At 46.7% G+C, this 19,393-nt stretch overlaps 1 protein-coding gene across 1 annotated transcript in view; it reads right to left on the reverse strand.

The window, feature by feature from the left end:
- POLR3B (RNA polymerase III subunit B) overlaps positions 1–19,393 on the reverse strand; it is a 165,510-nt gene that overhangs the window by 38,777 nt on the left and 107,340 nt on the right. The window contains exons 22-23 of the mRNA XM_073567837.1: positions 14,189–14,306; positions 12,920–13,062 (exon numbers count right to left, since the gene is read on the reverse strand). Coding sequence (XP_073423938.1) covers positions 12,920–13,062; positions 14,189–14,306 — 261 coding nt within the window. The remainder of the gene's footprint in view (positions 1–12,919; positions 13,063–14,188; positions 14,307–19,393) is intronic.

Raw genomic sequence — 19,393 nt, forward strand, 5'->3', positions numbered from 1 at the left:
AACCCCCCACAAGTAACCACCATTTTGGAAACTAGACCACCCAAGGAACTTATCTAGATGTGTGGTGAGCACTTTGAACCCCCAAGTACTTCACAAAAGTTTATAACGCAGAGCCGTGAAAATAAAAAATCATTTTTTTTTGCACAAAAATAATTTTTAGCCCCCAAATTTTTATTTTCCCAAGGTTAACAGGAGAAATTAGACCACCAAAGTTGTTGTGCAATTTTTCCTGAGTACGCTGATACCCCATATGTTGGGGTAAACCACTGTACCACTGGCACACGTCAGGGCTTGGAATGGAGGGAGCACTGTTTGACTTTTTGAAAGTAAAATTGGCTGGAATAAATGGTGGCGCCATGTCGCGTTTGTAGACCCCCCGATGTGACTAAACAGTGGAAACCCCTCAATTCTAACTCCAACCCTAACCCCAACACACCCCTAACCGTAATCCCAACCCTAACCACAACCCTAACCCCAATACACCCCTAACCCTAATCCCAACTCTATCCCTAACCACAAGCCTAACCGTAATCTTAACCCTAATTCGAACCCTAACCCTAATTCCAACCCTAACCCTAATTCTAACCCTAATGGAAAAATAAAAATATTGTCTTTATTTTATTATTTGTGCCTACTTATGGGGGTAATTTAGGTTTTTTTATTTTGATCACTGTGAGAGTTTATCACAGTGATCAAAATGAATGAATGAAACTGCAGCCGGCAGATTCCGGCGGGCGCACTGCGTATGCGCCCGCCATTTTCCAAGGTGGCAGCGCCCATGATTCGGGACGGCGGCGGGAAGGGGGGGGAGCAGATGATGGCGGCAGCCGATCGTCGCTGTAAATCGGTGGCGGGGGCCAATTGCCCCCGCCAACCGGTGGGGGGAGGGGTTGGATCTCGGCCTCCTGCCATGTCCGATGCTATTGCAGCATCGGCCATGGCTGGATTGTAATATTTCATCAAATTTCATTGATGAAATATTACTATCGCTCTGATTGGCTGTTTCACTTTTAGCAGTCAATCAGAGCGATCGTAGCCACGGGGGGGCTAAGCCACCACCCTGGGGTGAAGTAGAAAGGGTCCTGTGTGAGCGGGTCAGGTGACCTTTCAGTGACCTCCGTCACCCAACCCGCAGGGGGGCTATCAATTCATGACGCCACATAGGCGTTCTGGGTCGGATTAGCACCGACTTTCATGACGCCTACGTGGCGTCAAAGGTCGGGAAGGTGTTAACTTCATTGGTTCACAGGACTTGTTTCCAAAAGGTATCAGGTGTATTAAGATGTTCTTTTGCATACTTCTGCTGCAGAATTTTATAGTAAAGATGTGGGAGAGGTTTTCTTCTGATGACTCTTCCACAAAAGTCATATTTGTGCAGGTGTCTCTAAACAGTAGAACAATGTACCACTACTCCAGAGTCTGCTAAATCTTTCTGAAAGTCTTTTGCCAACAAGCAGGGGCTCTGACTTGCCTCTCTAGCAATCCCATGAGCAGCTCACTGAAATTTTGCTTGATCTTCCCTACCTTATCTTGATCTCCACTGTTCCTTGTGACTGCCATTTAATTACATTTCGATCTGTGGAAACTGCAATTTGAAAACGCTTTGCTATCTTCTTATAGCCTTCTCCTGCTTTGTGGGCCTCCACCATTTTCATTTTGATAGGCAATTATAGAGGAGGCTGGGTTTTATAAAGCTGGGAAATTTTCATCACCTTACCTTTCCTAATGATGATCGTGATCAAACCATAACTCTAACAGGCTAATTACCGGATTTTTCAGACTATAAAGCCACAGCGGACTATAAGACGCACCTAGGTTTTAGAGCAGGAAATTAGGGAAAAAAAATTGAAGTAAAAAATGTGGTCAATTTTATACTTAATATTCCCTATCCTGGTACATATGGTCTCCGGATCCCCATCCGGACACACATGGTCCCCTCATCCCTATCTTGGTATGCATGGATCTCTCATCCCTATCCTGGTATGCATGGCCCCCCTCATTCCTATCCTGGTAGGAATGTGCCCTCTCATCCCTTATCCTGGTATGCAAGGCCCCCATTTCGTCCTAGTATGCATAGCCCCATCCCTATCCTGGTATGCAGGGCCCCCATCTCATCCTAGTAGGCATGGACCCATCCTTATTCTAGTATGATTGACCCCTATCTTGGTCCTAGTATGCATGGCCCCATCCATATCCTGGTATGCAGGGCCCCCATCTCGTCCAAATATGCATGTTCCCATCCCTATCCTAGTATGCAGGGCCCCCATCTCGTTCTAGTATGCATAGCCCCATCCCTATCCTGGTATGCAGGACCCCATCTCGTCCTAGTATGCATGGTCCCATCCTTATTCTAGTATGATTGACCCCCATCTTGGTCCTGGTATGCATGGCCCCATCAGAAAACAAACAATAAAAACCATTACACTTACCTTCCCGGCGCTCCCTCGCATCTTGTTCTCAAGCCAGCAGCTGCTTTATGCTTGTAAGCATCGAATGGCAGGGACGTCATGCGCTGCTCACAATTTGAGCACAGCTGTGTGTGGAGAGAGGTGAATATTCACTTCTCTTAAGTAGTGGCACACGTGACCGCCGGCATCAGCAGGAATCCGGCAGCTGACACTGTGCGCACTACTGAAGAGCAATGAATACAGACCCAGCGTGCAAAGCAGCGAGTATTCCGGCAGATGTGCTCTGCTTGTGAGCAGCGCATGACGTCCCTGCCATGCGCTGCTTACAAGCATAAAGCAGCTGCTGGCATGGGAACCAGATGCTGTTAGGGAACGGAGGAAAGTGTCTTTTTTAATGTTTTCTGATGGGACCATGCATACCAGGATGGGGGTGGGGGTCAATCATAAGGATGGGGCCATACAAACCAGGTCCAGGGTTAGGGGCCAATCATACCAAGACGCTATTAAAGAGAAATGAATATTCATTGCCCTCCACGCCCATGGATGTGGAGTGCAGTGAATATTCGTTTCTCTTTAGCGGCGGGCACAGGAGTTAGCCGCAAGCTGCTGCCTCTGTGACCTGCTACTCTGTCGATGTTGCTCCCCCTCCTACCCACCACAGCCAGAGCTGCTACATCTAGACTAGAAGACGCACATTTTTGGAGGAAAACGGTGTGTCTTATAGTCTGAAAAATATGGTAATGTCTGAAACCTTGGTCAAAGTTATCTGAAATCACAAATCTTCAGGGGTGCCCAATCTTTTTCATAGACCCATTTTCCTTTTTGTAAACTGTAAAAAATTACATGTACATATACAGTATATTTATTTTTATTTTTTTCCTACAATACAAGGGAAATGTGTCATCTTTAACTTTAGGCCTTTTAGATTTCATTTCATCTTCAACTTGCTTAACTGTTCACAATAACAGTAATTTGGATCATGGGTGCCCAAACTTTTACATGCCACTGAATATTGCCTCCAATTTTTTAACGCATTAATTTAAAAAGAACAAAAAACATACATAAAAAAGATGGAAATGGATGATCTACATCCTGAAAAAGAAAAAATGGAGACAATTTGACACTTGATAAATAAGGCTTATGGGTGTTGTCCACCTTTAGAGACTATTTTTTTTCTTCTTACGTAGGTCCATATGTTTGAGGGGGGGGGGACAAACCACCAAAAAGTTCTACACAGTTTGGCTTTTGTTTTACCGCACATTCAACTTTGCTGTAGTAGAAAATCAGCTGAGATGAGCTCAGAAAAAGATAGGAAAGAGTGCCAAACTCTTCTGTCCGACCATTAGAAGGAGCTCACTGATAGATTCTCAGTTAACTCATTCTTAAGCCATAAAGGAAAGTGCAACACAGAGGTCACAGAAGGCAAGCAGTGAAAAGTTTTAAATACAACTGGATTACATAAAAAAAAAAAAAAAGCGCTCAAAAAAGTTTACCAAACTTTTTTTTAAAGGGGAAGTGCATCAAAATCCCTTGAACACAACACCAGCAATACTATATTTGCTTTGCCGTTCTATGTTGGGTTTGTACAACTGATCGTTACAAATCCAATCTGTATCGTGAATACATTTTATAACAAAGCGGGAGAAATAGAAGGAGAATTAAAACACAATGGAGCACAAAGTATGGGCGATAAGCAGGCGAGGCTTACAACAAAGTATTACTGCAAAAAGAAAAGGGATAAAGGGGGGCGCTGATGCCTTCAAATCGACACCTCGACGGTCTTACAAAAAAGGAAAAATTATCATACTTGGAATCTGTTTCTTCAACGCTGAAGATTTCTTTCCTCAAAATTTTCTTTAACTTGTAGAAGCTCGGAAAGAGGGGGGGGGGGGATGAGAAAGGGCTGGTTCTTTGATGTAAAGAAATCAATATATGACCGGTCTTTAAGAGCATTTCTCAGTCTGTCATGTGAAAACGGATTAGCACCTCCAACAAAAAGGGTTTGCAGATCAGAGGGCTAAAGCAGTGATGCCGGGGAGTATTAGATGGGTGGGGAGGGCGAGGTGAGAGCGCAGGGACCGCGGTAAGAAAAGTTTTCCAAAAAATGTTTTAAGATAGTGATTGTCCAACATCCCCTTTACCAATTTTGACACATGCAGTCATCTATTTATTATCTATCCATCATTTAAAGGGGTTTTCCGAGACTATTTCTATGATTCTATTTATTGTTTGTCTTTTTGTTTTTATACTATTGGCCGATTGCCATCTACCTGCCTGTTGTGATCTATGCCGGCACAATGCGGTTTCTGCTGATGTCACGTCGACAGAGCAGCAGCTTTTCTTTCTCTCTGCTCTGTTCAAAGGCCGTGACTGCAGATGTCATGCTAATTGACAGCCGGCTCCCTACCGCCTAACTGCGGGGAGCCGGCAGTCAATCAGCCAGACATCGGCAGTCCCGCCCCGACAGAGCAGCGAGGAAGAGGAAAAGCTGCTCTGTTGACGTGGAGCTGCTGAACTGCTGGCAGGAGCAGTCGGTGACTACTATCTGAAGGGTTGGTGGAACAGGCAACTACCTGCCTGTTTTGTTTTTTTTCACTATGAGCCTTAAAACTAAAATCTTGGACAAACCCATTAACACAGAATGATCATTGCCTATAAGGAGTAGAAGGTTCGGGTGCAGAGATTTCTATATTTATTATGATACAGATTTAGCTTGACTCAAAAGAAAACATGGATTTTTGTGAGTACTCACCGTAAAATCCTTTTCTCCGAGACGCTAATTGGGGGACACAGATACTGTGGGTGTATGCTTCTGCCGCTAGGAGGCTGACACTAAGTGAAAAAAAGAGGCTAGCTCCTTCTCCGCAGTATACACCCTCGCCCCTATTGCGGGCTGAAATCAGTTTGGTGCCAAAGCAGTAGGAGGACAACAAAATCAGCCTTAATACAGGTACAACATGTCCAAAGGAAAACACCACCCTTATATCAAATAAGTAAACACATTCATTTAAGCAAGAGCAAACTGGCTAATAGGGTGGGTGCTGTGTCCCCCAATGAGTGTCTCGGAGAAAAGGATTTTACGGTGAGTACTCACAAAAATCCATGTTTCTCCTTCGTCTCATTGGGTGACACAGATACTGTGGGACGTCCTAAAGCAGTTCCTGGGTGGGAGATTGACTCACCAATCCAAGCTACATGCACCTCTTGTTTAAAGGTGCGCCACCATTGCTTGGAAAATCCTTCTACACAGGCTCGCATCCGCCGAGGCCTGAGCATGGATATTATGTTTGGCAAATGTGTGTAGGCTGGACCAGGTTGCTGCCTTGCAAACCTGTTCCGGTGAAGCCTGGTGCCAAAGCGCCCACTGCCCGGGTAGAGTGCGCTCTGATCCCTGCTGGAATCGGCGTGCCTCTAATGCGGTAGGACTCCTGAATAGTCAAACGAATCCATCTGGCTATGGTCAAATTTGAGGCAGCGAGTCCCTTCCTGCGCTCTTCAGGGAGCACGAACAGCGTGTCCGTCTGACGAAAGGGTGCCGTCCGCGACACGTACCTCCGGAGGGTTCTTACCAGGTCTAACGTGTGAAGAGCCTTTTTCCACACGGTGCACCGGTGCTGGACAAAATGAAGGCAAAACAACATCTTCATTAATGTGAAAAAGAGGACACTGCTTTTGGCAGAAAAGGAGGGGCTGGTCACAGGACCACCTTATACTTATGGAAAGTGAGGAACAGAGCTCGGCAGGATAGAGCCGCCAGCTCTGAAACCCGCCTGATGGAAGTGATGGCCACTAGGGGAACAACTTTCCAGGAAAGGTACCTCAAAGAGATATCCTGAAGCGGTTCCAGTGGAGCTTCCTGCAAAACACTTAGGACCATGTTAAGGTCCCAGGCGTCCATAGGCGCCTTATAGGGAGGTACCAAGTGGGAGACTCCCTGAATGAAAAGTCTTCACCTGCAAATTGGTAACAATTCTGCGCTGGAACAGGACGAGACGGTAGATCTGGGCGCTCTAGCAGGCGCCTAGGAACGTCGGCGAGCAGCTGCATTAGATCTGCGTACCACGCTCGAGGGGGCCAGTCTGGGGCCAGCAGAATCGCCGGCCCCCCTTCTGTCTTGATCCCTTTCCTGACTCTCGGGATTAGCAAACAAATGAACACAGCAGAAAGAAATAATAGAATTTAAAATTAAAATTGTATAAAATTGCACCAATCTACATGTAATCCACATATAATGAATAAATTAAATTAACTCGTGCAAATATTCATACAGTTCCAATCAGCCAGCCTTCCTGATATGTCACAAAATTAGAATGGAGACCATTCAATTCTATAGTAAAACACACCACTATGTATGGACAATTCAATAAAAACAATAGGACATAATATATCTAAAATTCTATATAATCTTTATTAAATCGGATTTAGGCAATTATAAACTTGTGCAAACAAGTGCCAAGGACATACAAAATATTAATCTAAAATCATAACATATATTTATGAAAAAATAATAAAAGAGGTCTGTCAAAAGATTGTAGTAGATTAGTAATCTATCACAGCATCACACACATATTGGTATAACAAGTGTGCATAATTACAAACAGTGATGTATTAAAACAAAAAATACATATATGACACAAAAGTGATTATACCCGCAATTGGGTTGTAAAACTAATATACTTATACATCAATAATATGCCTTTGTGATAAACTCACATCCCAAAGTGTAACATAATACTCAGTAATGTGTGAGCCGATTAAGGTGTTACATACCCGTGATATAATGACAGCCTCTAAAGTAATGCCCGGCACTCCCCGACGCGCGTTTCGGAACTGGCGTCCTTCGTCAGGGGGACGAAGGACGCCAGTTCCGAAACGCGCGTCGGGGAGTGCAGGGCATTACTTTAGAGGCTGTCATTATATCACGGGTATGTAACACCTTAATCGGCTCACACATTACTGAGTATTATGTTACACTTTGGGATGTGAGTTTATCACAAAGGCATATTATTGATGTATAAGTATATTAGTTTTACAACCCAATTGCGGGTATAATCACTTTTGTGTCATATATGTATTTTTTGTTTTAATACATCACTGTTTGTAATTATGCACACTTGTTATACCAATATGTGTGTGATGCTGTGATAGATTACTAATCTACTACAATCTTTTGACAGACCTCTTTTATTATTTTTTCATAAATATATGTTATGATTTTAGATTAATATTTTGTATGTCCTTGGCACTTGTTTGCACAAGTTTATAATTGCCTAAATCCGATTTAATAAAGATTATATAGAATTTTAGATATATTATGTCCTATTGTTTTTATTGAATTGTCCATACATAGTGGTGTGTTTTACTGACTCTCGGGAGTAGTGGTAGTGGGGGAAATAGATATGGGAGGCGAAACTGGTTCCATGGCAGAACCAGCGCATCCACCGCGAATGCCTGCGGGTCCCTGGCCCGAACGACATATGTGGGGACCTTGGCACTCACTCTGGAAGCCATCAGGTCCACATCCGGAGCTCCCCACAGTTGACAAATCTGCTGAAGAACTTCGGGATGTAGAGACCACTCTCCGGATGCAAGACCCTGCCGGCTGAGGAAGTCTGCCGCCCAATTTTCCACATCAGGGATGTGGACAGCCGAAATCACCGAGTGGTTTGCTTCGGCCCCCTGAAGAACGTGCCCCACCTCGCGCATGGCTGTTCTGCTGCGGGTGCCCCCCTGACGAATTATGTAAACTACCGCCGTGGCGTTGTCCAATTGAATCCGGACGGGGCGGCCTGCTAGAAAGTGATGAAGCTTCTGCAGAGCCAGCCGAATTGCTTGTATCCCCAATAAGTTGATCGGGAGGCGTGCCTCCTGTGGCGACCACCGTTCCTGGGTTGTGTGGTGGCGAAACACAGCTCCCCAACCGAGGAGACTGGCTTCGATTGTCAGCCCATGACCTGCAGGGAAAGGTTTCCCCTAGGCCAGAGAGGGAACTGGTTATCCACCATCCGAGCAACTGCCTGACTTGAGAGGACCGTTGGCACCGCCGATCGAGCGTGAAAGGATTCTTGTCCCAGACAGACACAAGGCGTGCTGCAGGGGGTGAAGGATGGAACTGGACGAAAGGTATCGCTTCCATTGCTGCCACCATTTTCCCTAGGATCCTCATCGCGAATCGGATGGTATGAGGGACTGGTTGGCGTAGTGTCCGGACTCCCTGCCGGAGACTAGCGCCTTTTCCTGTGGAAGAATTACCAACCCTCGGCAAGCGTCGAAGATCATTCCTAGGAAGGAGATCCTCTGAGCTGGCACAAGGGATAATTTCTTGCATTGACCAACCAACTAAGCGGCAAGAGTATATAGCGTGATGTTGACACCTTCCTCACATGCCCGTATTGACCTGCCCTTGACCAAGAGGTCGTCCAGATAAGGCAAGACGACTATGCCTCGAGAATGCAGTTTGGCCCTGACAATTGCCATAAGCTTTGTGAACACTCTGGGAGCCGTGGCTAGCCCGAAGGGTAGCGCTACGAACTGAAAATGTTGAACGCTGATGGTGAAGCGTAGAAGCCTCTGATGAGGAGGAAAAAATGGGAATATGCAGACATGCGTCCTGACTGTCTATTGAGGCCAAGTATTCTCACTGCTCCATGGCCGCTATGACTGAACGGAGAGACTCCATCCGGAAATGTCTGATCCTGATGAATTTGTTCAGAAGCTTTAGGTCCAAAACAGGCCTGACAGACCCGTCCTTTTTGGGAACCGCAAAACGGTTGGAATATAACCCCTGAGTTCTTCCGGCACTGGAACAATGACTCCGTTGTGCAGCGACTTGATGGCTCCCAATAGAGCCCTTACCTGGGTATCCACCCTGGAAGCCGGGAAAGAAAAAACCATCTTGGAGGGTATCTGACATTCTATTTTGCAACCTGAGGACACCAATTCTTTTACCCATGCGTCGTGAGGGATGTTGGCCCAGACGTGGTGAAAACAGAGTAGGCGGCCGCCCACTTTGCTGGTGTCATTTGGTAAAGACCTTGAGTCATTTGGCCGATGATCTTTAGGATCTGGGTCCCCTCGATCTGGCCTGTTGAGCACGCATTCTCCCCAATGGGTTGGCTCTATATGAGACCTGCCGCTCCCTATCCTGGTTGGGGCGGCCTGAGGTGGCAGAATTGGGCCCCGTAGTCCACCCGGAGTCTTTTAACGCATGACCCCAGACCGGTCTCCTATTCGGGTCCCGGACCAGGCTCAGGCTGCTTAGCGGCCGCCACCTGACGAATGCAGTCACGGTCGGCCTAGAATGGCCGGTGACACTGCGAAAGGCCCGAAAACGTGCCTGAACCGGGTGACGAAAAAGCAGTTTAACCTTCGGTTGAGGTAGAAACCCGCTCTTTCCGCCTGTGGAGTCGGAGATAAGTTGATCCAACTTTTCTCCAAATAGGAGGCCGCACTGATAAGGCAGGGAAGTCATGTCCTCAACCATAGGGCTCTTCAGATAGAGATTGCATTAGCGGCAGCAAGTGCTGAACAATTGGCCGCATCCTTTACAAAGTCTACGGCCATCGCCATCTGAACTGCGACCTCCGAGACCTCTGCAGGTAGATCCTGCTCCTGCGCGACCTTGTTTAATGTTTCTGACTATGATACCATAGCCTTGGCTACCCAAGTTGCTGCGAAGGAGGGAGCGAGTGCAGACCCTGACGCCTCATATACTGAACGAGCTAGGCTCTCAATAAGGCAGTCCATGGGATTTTTAATCGAGGAAACCCTAGGGACAGATAACAGGGTCTTAGTGGCCAGGCGTGAAACCGGAGGATCCACCATCGGGGATTCCATCCATTGTTTACGGAGGTCCGGAGCAAACGGATACATCGCTTCGAGTGCCTTTTAACCCGAGAAAACGCCGGTCTGGACGTTCTCTGTGCCGCTGCACTATGTCCTCAAACTCAGGGTGAGAGGAAAAAATTCTGTGCGGCCGCTTCCTCGTTTAAATGCCACTTTATGCCCCGTAGCGGCTGCGGGATCATCCTCAATCCCCAGGGTCTGATTGACGGCTTCTATGAGACTGTCCACTGTTTCACGTGACTCTGGAGTGTCCAGGTCAAGGGGCTCGTCTGAGTCGCCAACTGAGGTCTGCTCGCTATCAACCACTGGTGACGGGGAGCGAGAAGCAGATCTTACGGATGCCGAAGGCACCGGATGGACTGGGCGACACCGTGTGGATTCGTTTCCCCCGGGTCTGCCTGGAGTGAAAGCGGCCCCTGCAGGCCGGAGGCTCCTGTGAGGTGGAGGTTCCCTCTAAAGGCGGCGAGACACTGTCCCTGCCCCCATCTGGGGCTTGAAGGGATTCTATTGCTCTCGTAAGCGACGCCATGTACTGTGACAGTGATCGGGCCCACTCCGGGGGATTTGACACATTGGTCGCGGTCGCAGGGGAGGGCTCCTGGGCGCGTTTGGATTCGCAGGCTTCGCATAAACCTTGCTCGCAAACGCAGCCCGACAAGAGATGCATGCAGCGTAAAAGAACGTGTGCGTCTTTGCTTTTTCGGACATGCTGTATCTGTCCGCTGCTGGGGTATGGGGAAGAGGTAGCCCCTCGTTTTTCCCTATAGCATGGCCTCTCGGGCAGCACTTACCCCAGTCCTGCGCCCCCCCGACCTGGATGCTTCCTTTAATTGCGCGCCGACATCTGTGGCGCGCACCAGCCTGTAAAACCGCCCTAGGGGCGGTACTCCCACTTTGCGACCTAGCCCGTGCTCCGAATCCGGGGCCTCGTTTTTTACCGCCGCCCAGAGCGGGGCGGGCTGCCCGAAGTGACGCGCGGCCCCGAGGGCGGAACTTCCGGCCGCGGCCTAGCTCTGGCCGAAGCCGCGGCCTCAATTTTTCCCCTACCCGACCGAGGGGGGGGGGGGCGCGGTACCAAAAAAAAAAAAAAAATGGCGCTACTGACCGGTGCGGCGTTCCTGCCGTCTGACGGATCCAGCCCTTCTCTTGCATGGCTAGTGGACGCCGAGCTGTGGGCTCCAGCCCGAAATCTTCGCAGGAGCCCTCCCTGACCCACTCCTCACCGATAATCCTCTTCAGCCTGAGCGCAGGTATGTGAGGGGGTCTTTGATAAAAAAAAAAAAAAAATAGGACGGTGCAGGCACCCTAGCTCCATCTAACCCCTTCAGGGTGTGAGGAGAGGGACCGTCCGCCACCTTTCAGCACCGCCGTCTAGCGTTGGTGGAGCAGTGGGGGCCGCACAGACAAGTCTTTTGCCTCTGTGCAAGCCCATGGTTTCAATACCTAGGGGTGGACAGGGCTAAGTCTGGCATAATCTCCCACGTCGCGGGAAAGGATACGTGGAGGGATACTCGCACTTGCTCGCCCGTTGATGGTTTGGGGAGATCGTACCCTTTCAATAGGATCCGTCGCCCCTGTCTCATCTTCATAGTAAACTAGAAAAAAATAGTCTGGAGAGATCCAGACTGTGTGTGCCTCCATAGGACACTAAGCAAAAAACTGATTTCCGCCCGCAATAGGGGCGAGGGTGTATACTGCGGAGGAGGAGCTAACCTCTTTTTTTCACTTAGTGTCAGCCTCCTAGCGGCAGAAGCATACACCCACAGTATCTGTGTCCCCCAATGAGACGAAGGAGAAATCTATTTTTAAAGGTGCTACTGACATGAAATTCTCACCACATGTTGATAATAACTCATCCAATCCACACAGGCAAAGAACTCAAACCATAGATGTCCATAAATTAAGTAATAATGAGTAATGACACAGGGGAAAAGTATTGAACACATGAAGGAAAAGAGGTGTGAAAAGCCATGGAAAGTCATGACACCAGCTGAAATCTATCAGTAATTAGATTACATGCCATTTTTGCGAAAATATTCAACTGGTGGCCTATAAAAAGTTAATTACCAAGGTGCCACACAAGAAACATCACATGATGGGTAAAACCAGTGAGCTGTCTCAAGACCTTTGCAACCTTATTATTGCAAAACATACTGATGACATTGGTTACAAAAGAATTTCTAAACTACGGAAGGTTCCAGTAAGCACTGTTGGAGCCATAATCCAGAAGTGGAAAGAACCTCATTACACCATACAGTGGCATGTAAAAATGTAGGCACCCCTGGTCAAAATTTCTGTTACAGTGAACAGTTAAGCAAGTTGAAGATTACCGTAAATGGCCTCCAGAATACCTAAAGTTGAAGATGACACATTACCTTTGTATTTTAGGCTAAAAACAATATATAGTCATTTTTTACATTTTAAAAATAAGAAAAAAAGATAGATGCAAAATTTTTGGCATCCTGCATGGTTATTACCTAGTTGCACCCCATTTCGCAAGTAACTTGTAAACGCTTTTTGTATCCAGGCAAGAGTCTTTCAATTCTTGTTTACTTAGAAAATTGGTGACTTGTTCAATACTTATATCACCCGCTGTAGTTGCCCTCACCCAGCGAGCCCCCCATAGTGGCAGATAAGGATCAAGAAGCGAATATAAAGTACTGCACCTTTCTGTCCGTGACGGCTGCTGAATTTATCACCAATTTCGGGCCTCCGCGTTTGTCTCAGTAGGATTTTAATAAGAAATGCTTCTTCTGCATTGGAGGAAATCATGACTTTTTCGATATAAGACTCGGTGGAGCCTTTGTAGCTACAAAGAAAAAAATATAAAAGTTCAGCAGGTTTTATATTTCTTTTAGCTTTTCAGTTCATGATCTTACCACCAGAAGAGACAAGTGAGCGCCTATAATTACCCGTGAATATAGAGGGCTGCCGAAATGGAGGTGCCAGAGATATATAAAAGGAGAATATCGTGAAAAAGGTTCAGTGGATCTTGGGGGAAGTAGGGCTTCTCCTTGTGGTCTTCAGGAGAGACTTACAGATATGCAAAGCACCTTTGGACAAAGTTATGCAAATCAGATTTCTGCCAGAAGGTGGCAAGAACTCTCTAGTTGCACCTATTGGACCTAACAACCCTAAGACCAACCTCATACATCCGACATTCATAGTCAGTGTAGGGATCTCCTGACCCCAACTTGACAGCTTCATATATGCCTATGAAGCTGTTGAGTTGGAGCTCCGCGGTCAGTCTGATACGGAGTCTGACTGTGATATATGGATGTGCGAAACTGACTTATAAGTCGATGACTTGGCCCTTTAACGAGCCATGCATAGAACTTTAAGCTCATTGAGATATCCTTGAAAATCGGTCCAATCTCGGACCGTGCCATTCCTTCAGGACTAATGAAAAGTGGACCAGTCGAAGTTCGGGCTCGTTGTGTTCGACTCTACTTTAATCCAAAGTTTGGTTCAGGTACCAGAACTGTACCCGAACTTAACCCCATAGAAATGAAGGGTGAACTGAACTTTGGAGTTGGAAAAAGCTCTCATCTCTACGCGGGACCACTGTCCAATCTCCTGCCGGTCTTATTCATTTGCCACCTGACCGCCGCAGTCGATCAGAAGACACTAAAAGGCTGCAGCAGTGATTTCCGACTGAGCTGGAAGAAGCAGTCTCCAAAGCTCTCTCTTGGATCACCACTGCCACTGATTGGCTGCAGTGGTCTCGTGGGATTCGAGGAAATGGATAAATACAGAGGAGAGCAGCGAAGAACATGGGAGGAGGTGAGTATTCATTTTATTTTACAAATGGGCCCACTGTAGACTAACAAGCAGGTTATTTCGGGAATAATCAACCAGAGGGCATTCTAAGATAAAGTCATACCATATAAAACCCAATAATGTTGTAACTTCAGCTCAGCCCCATGGTCACTTACGTTACAGGCACGTCTTTAAACTGCGGTTGCTGAGGCACACTACTGCCCTCTAGAGAGGTTTGGGTGATGGTCGGCATGGACTTGTTGACAAGGACTTGTTTGTTTTCCACTTTTTCCCCTAGAAACAAATTTTCATAAGAAAAAGAAAAAAAAAAAAAAATACCATTCAATTCAGACGCAGCAGTTACAATACAAAGCAGCAGAATGCTACATACTAGGGCGCAATCTCCAAAATAATACTGCCGGCACCGACTATAATTACACCATATCACACTGTGCAAGTTTTGTCGAAATGAAAATATTTACCCAATTTTACAAATGGGGAGAAAAAAAAAAGTAAATCTAAATAAATAATTCTCAGTAGTCCCAATTTAGAGGATAAGCAAAGACTTGGATGACCTGCGCGAGGCGTCTTATGTGTACGTAATGAACACAGTTTTTTCTTCTCACGGTAAATTACGAATCTTTATGTATTTTATCTCTTTAGCTAAAATTTGCAGATTTTCAGAGTTAAATAAAAAACGAATCTGAACTGAGAAAGTAAGTTAATGTGTATGCACAATGTAAGTGCATATTAACACATGACCATTAATCAGAGAAAACAAAAAGCAAAAAACACAAATATCCTGAACTAAAAAGTAAAAAATAAACTGCAAATAATGCATAAAGGTAATAATAATAATAATAATAATAATAATAATGGGGGGCGTGGCATGGCGGGCGAGGAGTGAGGACGCAGCCTGGAGAGCTTCCGCTCCTATACTGGGAACCAGCCCAACAAGCGACTTACCCCGATGTCCAGAACCCCAATGTCCACGAGGAGAAGCCGAGGGAGTGCGCCTGCAGGCTCCGCGGCATCAGAAAAGGTCCCCCATATTACTATTTCCCGCTACTTCACAGGAGCGGGGAAGAAGGCGGCGGCAGGTGCAGGCGCCATGATGGAAGCGGCGCAAAGGAGACAATCAACACCACCGTCGGCGGGTAACAAGGTACCGGAGGTGGGGGAGCGATGTGGAGGGAGAGAGGTGGATGGAGAGATCTCCCCAGGATCCAGCGGGGAGAGGGTGGCGGCTGTGGAGGGAACGGAGCGGGCCCCCCACGGAGGCGGAAGCACCGCTAGGCCCCTGGCACCATGCGTCTTGCAGGGAGACCCCGCAGCCGGGCAGAAGAAACACAGCAGCGCAACAACCAGCGCGGTCCTGAGAAGTGCCACCCTGAAACACCCAGCGCCACAGCCCCAAAGAAATAGCACTAATCCCCCAGACAGTGACAGTGCCACTAAGAGGGACGATACATCTCAGGGAGAAACAGACCCCAAGATGAGAGGGCAGCTTGACTACCCCATAAGAAGTACCCCTCAGGAAAACCTATTGCATGGCACAACTCCCCCACCTACCACTCAATCAACCACGTCTACAGCACCACAAGGTGGACCTGTGACCCCTACCCCAGTGGGACTACCTGAGGCACACGCAGGAGTTGATTTAGCATTATTGTACAGTAAGATAAAGGACATTCCGACGAAACAAGATATGGAACAATATATTGCTCGCTTGGAATCTTCTTATAAAGCGGAACTGTCCATACTTAAGGATGACATCCAACAATGTGGAGAGAAGGTTGAATCCCACGACCAGCTTCTGACCTCCCTGAATGCAAGAGTAGAGGCTCAAGAGGCCGTCACGGCTACCCAGGCTAGGCAGCTACAGACCTTGGCGGAGATGCTGGATGACTCTGAAAACAGGGGTCGCAGGAATAATATACGAATACTATTATTATTATTTATTGAATACGGGGTCTACCTGAATCTATCCCTCCTCAGGAGCTGAATGCCACTTTAAGAAACATCTTCAACTCGGTCTTGAATAGACCCCAAGATACCCCACTGGAGTTAGATCGCGCTCACAGGGCTCTGGGCCCACATCCTGGCGAACAAGACCCACCAAGAGATGTGATATGCCGGGTCCATAAATACCAACTTAAGGACGCAGTCATGGGAGCGGCCAGGAGAGCACGACCCATCAAACACCTGGATACCCGCATACAGCTCTTACCAGACCTCTCCAGATGGACATTGCAGAGACGAAGGGCCCTTCGCCCTCTTTTAGAGGAGCTGTGGCAACAAGATCTATCTTATACTTGGGGATTCCCGTTCTGCCTCCGGGTGCAGAGGAGAGGCAGAGTACATCGTCTGAGTCACCCCAGCGGAATTCCAGCTTTTTCGGCCGCCCTGGACCTACATGAGGTGGACATCCATGATTGGCCACCTCTACCATTCTTCTACAGAAGGGATGAGGTTCGAGGGGGGCAATTTCCTCAACGACAGCGCAGACCCGGAAGGCAGCCCCACGGACGTGGACAGGTGCATCCGGAGGAGGAAGGAGATAATAACTGATGGCGAAGCCTGAAGACTAGGGGGAGGATCTTTGGAGGGGTGGGCGGGAGGTGAAGTTGGGGATTGACCTCATCGGACACGCAGAGGAGAGGGTTAACTCAGATTACGTGATTGAACGGTGTTTGCTCTTCTGCCTTTTCCCTCCTTTCTTCTCCCTCCCACCCCATGCTCCTCCGATTTACTCTTGGATGGATGTATTTGCATGTTGAGCACTTATTGATATGTGAAGATCTTGCCGAGCACTGGGCCTACTCAGTGGGAAAAAAGATTTACAGTAGTTTAGGGCTCTCTAGAAGTGTTGGTTACATGGCCCTTAATGTTGTTGGTCCTGAATACGAAACATGATGTGTCCCAGTTTCAAGGGTTCGTTGACAATGATATCTATAACCTTAAGGGGTTGATATCCTTGTTCAAGGGCCAGAGAATGTTATTTCATTATGGGGTTGGTGACCAGGGGGGACGGCTCTCCTTTTCTTTTCCCGCCGTACACTTACCCCCCTCAGAGGCGCTGCTTGCCAGTGAGGCATACAGTAACTAGTGTATACCTCCAACCGGTCCTACGTTGTTTTGGGTGTGAGTGTATACACACCCGTATTGTTACCTTTGTTCTTTCTAACTTCTGTCTTTGTTACTTTCTGTGTTCACCCTAGCCTTCCCAACCAGCCTTTCCCCCCCCCCCTCCTACAGCGGTCGTTGAATCCCGGAGCGGACTCATCCGGTTGGAAGAGGCCTACTATCTCGAACCTAGATTGCAAACGCGATGCCGGGTAAGACTGTCACACAAAAGATTGTATTGGGCTCCTTAAATGTCAGGGGCTTTAATACACCACAGAAGCGGTCAAATATTCTGTATGGTATGCATAAGAAAAAAGTAAATGTATTGATAGTACAAGAGACACACTTTAAGATCGGACATATTCCTAATATACCCAATCGATACTACACGTCTTGGTTCCACAGCGCCAACCCGGACTCACGATCCCGAGGTGTTTCCATTTCACTCCACAAGTCCCTCCAACATACTATACTAGACACACTGACACAGAGGGAAGATATGTGATCTTGAAGATCCAGATTTTTTCAACAACCTACACTATAGCGGGTTGGTATGCTCCCGGCCGGGATCAAATTCGAGCTGTCAGGTCCTTTTTGAAGACTGTGGCTGACTTCGCTGAAGGGGTTGTTATTTTAGGGGGAGATTTTAACATGACTCTTAACCCGACATTGGACTCATCAGCGGATAGGTCTTACCTTTCTCTTAGACAAATGGCCTCTCTGAAGAGAGACCTTCATGACCTGCACCTCACCGATGTCTGGCGGCTTCTTAACCCCAATGTGAAAGATAGAATCATAGAATCGTAGAGTTGGAAGGGACCTCCTGGGCCATCTGGTCCAACCCCCTGCTCAAAGCAGGATTCGCTAAATCATCCCAGTCAGATGTCTGTCCAGCCTCTGTTTGAAGACTTCCATTGAAGGAGAACTCACCACTTCTCGTGGCAGCCTGTTCCACTCATTGATCACTCTAACTGTCAAAAAGTTTTTTCTAATATCTAATCTGTGTCTCCTCCCATTCAGTTTCATCCCATTGCTTCTAGTCTTTCCTTGTGCAAATGAGAATAAAGTTGATCCTTCTACAATGTGACAGCCCTTTAGATATTTGTAGACAGCTATTAAGTCTCCTCTCAGTCTTCTCTTTTGCAAACTAAACATTCCCAAATCCTGCAACCTTTCCTCATAAGACAGGGTTTGCAGACCGGTCACCATTCTGGTCGCTCTTTTCTGAACTTGCTCCAGTTTGTTGATGTCTTTTTTAAAATGTGGTGCCCAAAACTGGACACAATATTTCAGATGAGGTCTGACCAAAGAGGAGTAGAGGGAAATAATGACTTCACGTGATCTAGACTGTATGCTTCTGTTAATACATCCTAGAATTGCATTTGCCTTTTTTGCTGCTGCATCACACTGTTGACTCATATTCAGTCTGTGATCTATTAGTATATTATTAGATTATACGTTCTTCTCCACACCGCATAACTCGTACAGCAGAATAGACTAGAATAGTTGGTTGAGGTGGCTTCTTAAGGTTTGGTTCGGGATTTGGGGACCGCTGATCCCTTTCCCCCCCCCCCCCTCTTTTTTTCTCTCCCTTCCCCTCCTTACTACTCCTAAAAGTTCTATTCTGAAATTTCTTATGTCTTCTTTCTTCTCTCTCTACATTCTCTTTTCTTACATATTACACCCCTACTGAACTATGTAAAACATATTCTGAATAAGTACGAACATCGTTTAATGAACCTACCCACGCGTGATAATAAGAAATAAGGAACAAATATTTGGTATGTCCTATGCAGATGGGTGAACCATTACCTAGTGTAGGTCAATCAGTCAGAGTGGGTTAGGAACAGGGGTATGCAAACCACTAATACACATTTTACTGAGAAACTACAAGATTTCATCTTGAATAGATGTGATAGATGTGTAAGTAACTGTTTATGCTGTAACGATGTACAGAAAGGTGTATAACTTGCATATTTTCATTATTCTGTATGTTTCCTCTGTTTATTTGTTCTTTCAATAAAATAGATTCAACAATAATAATAATAAGGGTATTTAGTAAACATAATTTTGATCAAAATAATGTACAAGCCATCCCGCCACGTCACGGCAACCCTTGTGGGACAGTCCCTACTCTAGTATTTAAAACCTTTTCACTTGCCAAGTGACGTGAATGTGAACAAGGATCGAGCGGCTGAACCACTAGTAAAAGCTTAGGCCAGACAGGATGGTTTTCCCAGCTCAGAAAGAGGGCG

This window comes from Dendrobates tinctorius, unplaced genomic scaffold (assembly GCF_039654945.1).
Source record: "Dendrobates tinctorius isolate UK_male_01 unplaced genomic scaffold, ASM3965494v1 ptg000020l, whole genome shotgun sequence".
In the NCBI taxonomy this organism is placed as follows: domain Eukaryota; kingdom Metazoa; phylum Chordata; class Amphibia; order Anura; family Dendrobatidae; genus Dendrobates; species Dendrobates tinctorius.